We start from the raw sequence: 3640 nt of genomic DNA on the forward strand, positions 1-3640 counted from the left end.
TAAAAAAAACCAAGCTCCTTTGATCAAACATGTAGGACAAATTTTCCATCTTTATGAGAAAGAGCATAAAATAGTGCGCCAACAACAAATGAAGTTGTGGGCACTTGGACACTGTTCTGTTTCTGTTTCTTATGTGAAAGGATACAAAACTGTGTTTACAAGCAGTCTTAATAAAATGGAAGTGGGTCCGTGGGTCCATGGGTCCATCCTTCGATTATATAAGTTCTGAATCATAATTGGAGATGTCAGAACACATGATACGCGTTTCAAATCCACTGTATCAAAACAGAGGAACCCAATTCTCTTTTGCTTTCACTTGATTTCCCTACCTTAACTTGGGTCTCACAAACAAAGATATTCCAACACCACCATGGTAAGAGCTCCTTATTTTGATAAAAATGGAACAAAGAAAGGAGCATGGAGTGAGGAAGAGGATAAGAAGCTTAGTGCTTATGTTGACAAATATGGCCACCCCAATTGGCGTCAACTTCCAAAGTTTGCAGGTTTTATAATAAGGACTTTCTTCATTCATGATTTTTTAATTTTGGTTTATTGCTTACTCTTTCTTCTGTGCAACAGGGTTGCAAAGATGTGGAAAAAGTTGCAGACTTCGATGGATGAATTACCTGCGCCCAAATCTAAAACGAGGGAACTATACCCCCAAGGAAGACCAAATCATCTCGGATTTGCATCAAAAGCATGGAAACAAGTTGGTCTTTTGTTGCTTCTATTAATTTTCAAAGTCACAATTTTGTCATCATTTTTTTTTTTTTACATTGCTGAAAATATTGCCCACAAATATTCGGATAAGGCCCCAATTACAGTTGTAATAAGTCCAAAAATCTTGATGTTAAAGTCCAAACCAATTTTTAAATGCAATTTATAGTATCACAGTGTTAAAGTTTGACTTATATAATATAAAACGACAAATCTAATATGAATTGAACAACAATGCTAACAAAACGGCTAAGATGGTGTAGAAAGGTTGCGTATTTTTCAAAAACCATGTTATTTACTTGCATAATCATTCAATTTGATTATGAAGTTTTGTTTCCACCGCAAATAAAGACATCAAATAATGTAGAATAGTTTCTTATATTCTATTTTTGGTGTTGCTATTATGTAAAAAACCAGACAACTATTCAACATTTTCAATAGTTTAACAATTGTTCATTACAATGAGAATTCGGTGATGAATAAAGGGTATTTTACTGATTTGTATTTGGTGTGAAATTTTGTGATAGATGGTCTCTGATTGCTGAAAATCTACACGGAAGAACAGACAATGAGATAAAGAACTATTGGCACAGCCACCTAAAGAAGTTCCAAAACAGCAACATGAACACCTCTTGTGATGAAGATTTGAAGTCCATTGGATGCAAAGATTTTGAAATGGCAACGAACGAGGCTCTTGGTGTTGAATCTCTCCACATTTTGGAGAGCTCAGTGTCAATTTCCTCAGAAACTTCCTACACCGACCACAATTCCCCTTCACTTTCATCCTCTTCAAGTCACACGGAATCAACCATGAACTTGTGCAAGGAAGAAGAAAGCGTTGCTTCATTGGAAACATTGGATTCAGGGTTTAGTAGCAGTTTCTGGACCGAACCCTTCATTTCAGAAAACGCACTTGATCAAGATTATTTTCCCATTTCCTCTTACATGTCAGAACCATTTTACTTGTGGTAGTTGTGACTCTAGAATTTGGTTAAAGTTATACAAGAAGTGGTCTTGCACATTTGCTCGTATGTTCTAGATTGGAGGAAATTTTTGGAAAATAGTTTACTCTTCTTCTTTCTTAATCTCCACAAGACAAAATAAAAAAAGAGATTTGTGTCAGCAACTTCGTTTTTGAGAACCACAATCACTCGTGTTAATGAGAGAAAACTTCATTTTATTATATTGTAAAATTAATATAGTTATGTATTCACTCTCTTAATATAGTGTGATCTAAATTATATATACTATTGGTATGAGTTTTAAATAATTATTTTAAAGAAAAAATGTGTATAAAACAATAGTTTTCTATATTGTGCTTGATGAAAAAACATTTATAAATTTAAAAACTTCAAAATGATGTAAATTTAAATTGTCTTGATTTAAAATAATATGTCAACTCCATAGAAAAAGATCAAGAGGTTCAGTGTCAATATCATGTTCAAAGCACCTCGAAACATGATTATCTAAAAACACACAAAAAGGTATGACAATACACAATATGAGTAGAAAACAAATTAATATTCCAAAGGTTATGCGATTCTCATGAATGAAGGATCATAAGATACTTGAAGCCAGAAATATACTCAAGCTTCAGAAACTACAAAAATTTTTTCCACTACTAGAAAAATGTTGAATACTAACCGAAATTAGTGATAGATTCTAATTAGATATCAATTTAGAAATTATTTATTAATAATAGAAAGTAATTTAGATACCAATAATTTTTTTAGTCTCTAAAATAGTATCAAATATAATCAATATAACAACTAATTTTTTTTTTGTCTTTAAAATTAGTTTCTATTTAATAATTTTCTTGTAATGTTTAAGTCGTGTAATACCCTCTGTAATTATGTTAAAGTTGTAACTCTTGACACCATTTGTTTTAAATTATATTTGGACATCGAAGAAAGCTTTCAAGACATTCAAGCTTTATTTATAAAGGAAGAAGCTTTCCACCAAGAACACAAAGAAAATGTAAGTTGATAACAATGGATAAAGATAAGAAAATGAAATAAAGATAAGAAAATGAAAGAACATGTCACTTTAGATGTAAAACTAAGGATAATTGCAATGAAGAGTCACCACTTAAATAATTTCTCCAAGATAAAAAAAATGGAAAAGAATTTCATATCCTCAAAATGTTCAAAATTCTACAAAATCTTATTTCAATTAATTTCAAGTATAATTTGTTACAAAGAGGAAACTCTTATTTATATGTGTGGAGTTAGACCGTCTACTTACAAAAATGGATTAAGAAAAGAAAAATGTAATTTGTCCTTTCAAGCTCTCTTAGACACCTACTTTGATGTTGACATGTGAAGGAAGTTACAACCTTCACATGATGAGGTAGTTAGGTTCATGCATGTGCTTAACTACATTAATCATAAGTAATTTAATCACATGCATATGTATTTCTACTTCTTAGTTCACGTGTACCTACTCTAGAATCTCTTACAATATTTTATAATCTCTCAAACTTCTCATTTTCCATATGTTAATTGTGTTCTTAAGCTGTTGGATCCAGTGTTTACCACTAGGACAAAAGTTATATTTAATAGTTAAGACACCATTTTTCCTACTTAAGATCATAGCAGTTCAAACCCTACAGTTTGATTGTGACTAAACTCACAGAGCCTTAGTCATGTGACAATTAAAGTCACTTGCAACAAACTTCCTCTTAGCAATTGTCTCACTAGGAATCAAATTTGTAACATTGACATAGATACCAATTATTAGCTCTAGCACTTACTGATAACTGCTTAATTTCAGTAATATTTCATATTAAAATACAAGCACTTAAGAGGATTTATTGCTAATTTACATATAAAATAATTCTTAATTTATGAATTTATATCTTTTTACATTTTTTATGATATTTATTTCAATAAGAGCATTTTATTCTAAAACTTGGTGTTAATTG

The 3640-nt window shown here is 30.9% G+C and overlaps 1 protein-coding gene across 1 annotated transcript; it reads left to right on the forward strand.

The window, feature by feature from the left end:
• The first annotated feature begins 247 nt into the window (after positions 1-247).
• Positions 248-1843, forward strand: LOC137822177 (transcription factor MYB63-like). The gene is made up of 3 exons (XM_090296963.1): positions 248-503; positions 580-709; positions 1245-1843. The coding sequence occupies exons 1-3, from the start codon at positions 371-373 to the stop codon at positions 1687-1689; spliced, it is 708 nt and encodes a 235-aa protein (XP_090153089.1). The 5' UTR covers positions 248-370; the 3' UTR covers positions 1690-1843.
• Positions 1844-3640: the final 1797 nt, after the last annotated feature.

The sequence above is a fragment of the Phaseolus vulgaris genome, chromosome 11, assembly GCF_051622355.1.
Source record: "Phaseolus vulgaris cultivar YP4 chromosome 11, ASM5162235v1, whole genome shotgun sequence".
In the NCBI taxonomy this organism is placed as follows: Eukaryota; Viridiplantae; Streptophyta; class Magnoliopsida; order Fabales; family Fabaceae; genus Phaseolus; species Phaseolus vulgaris.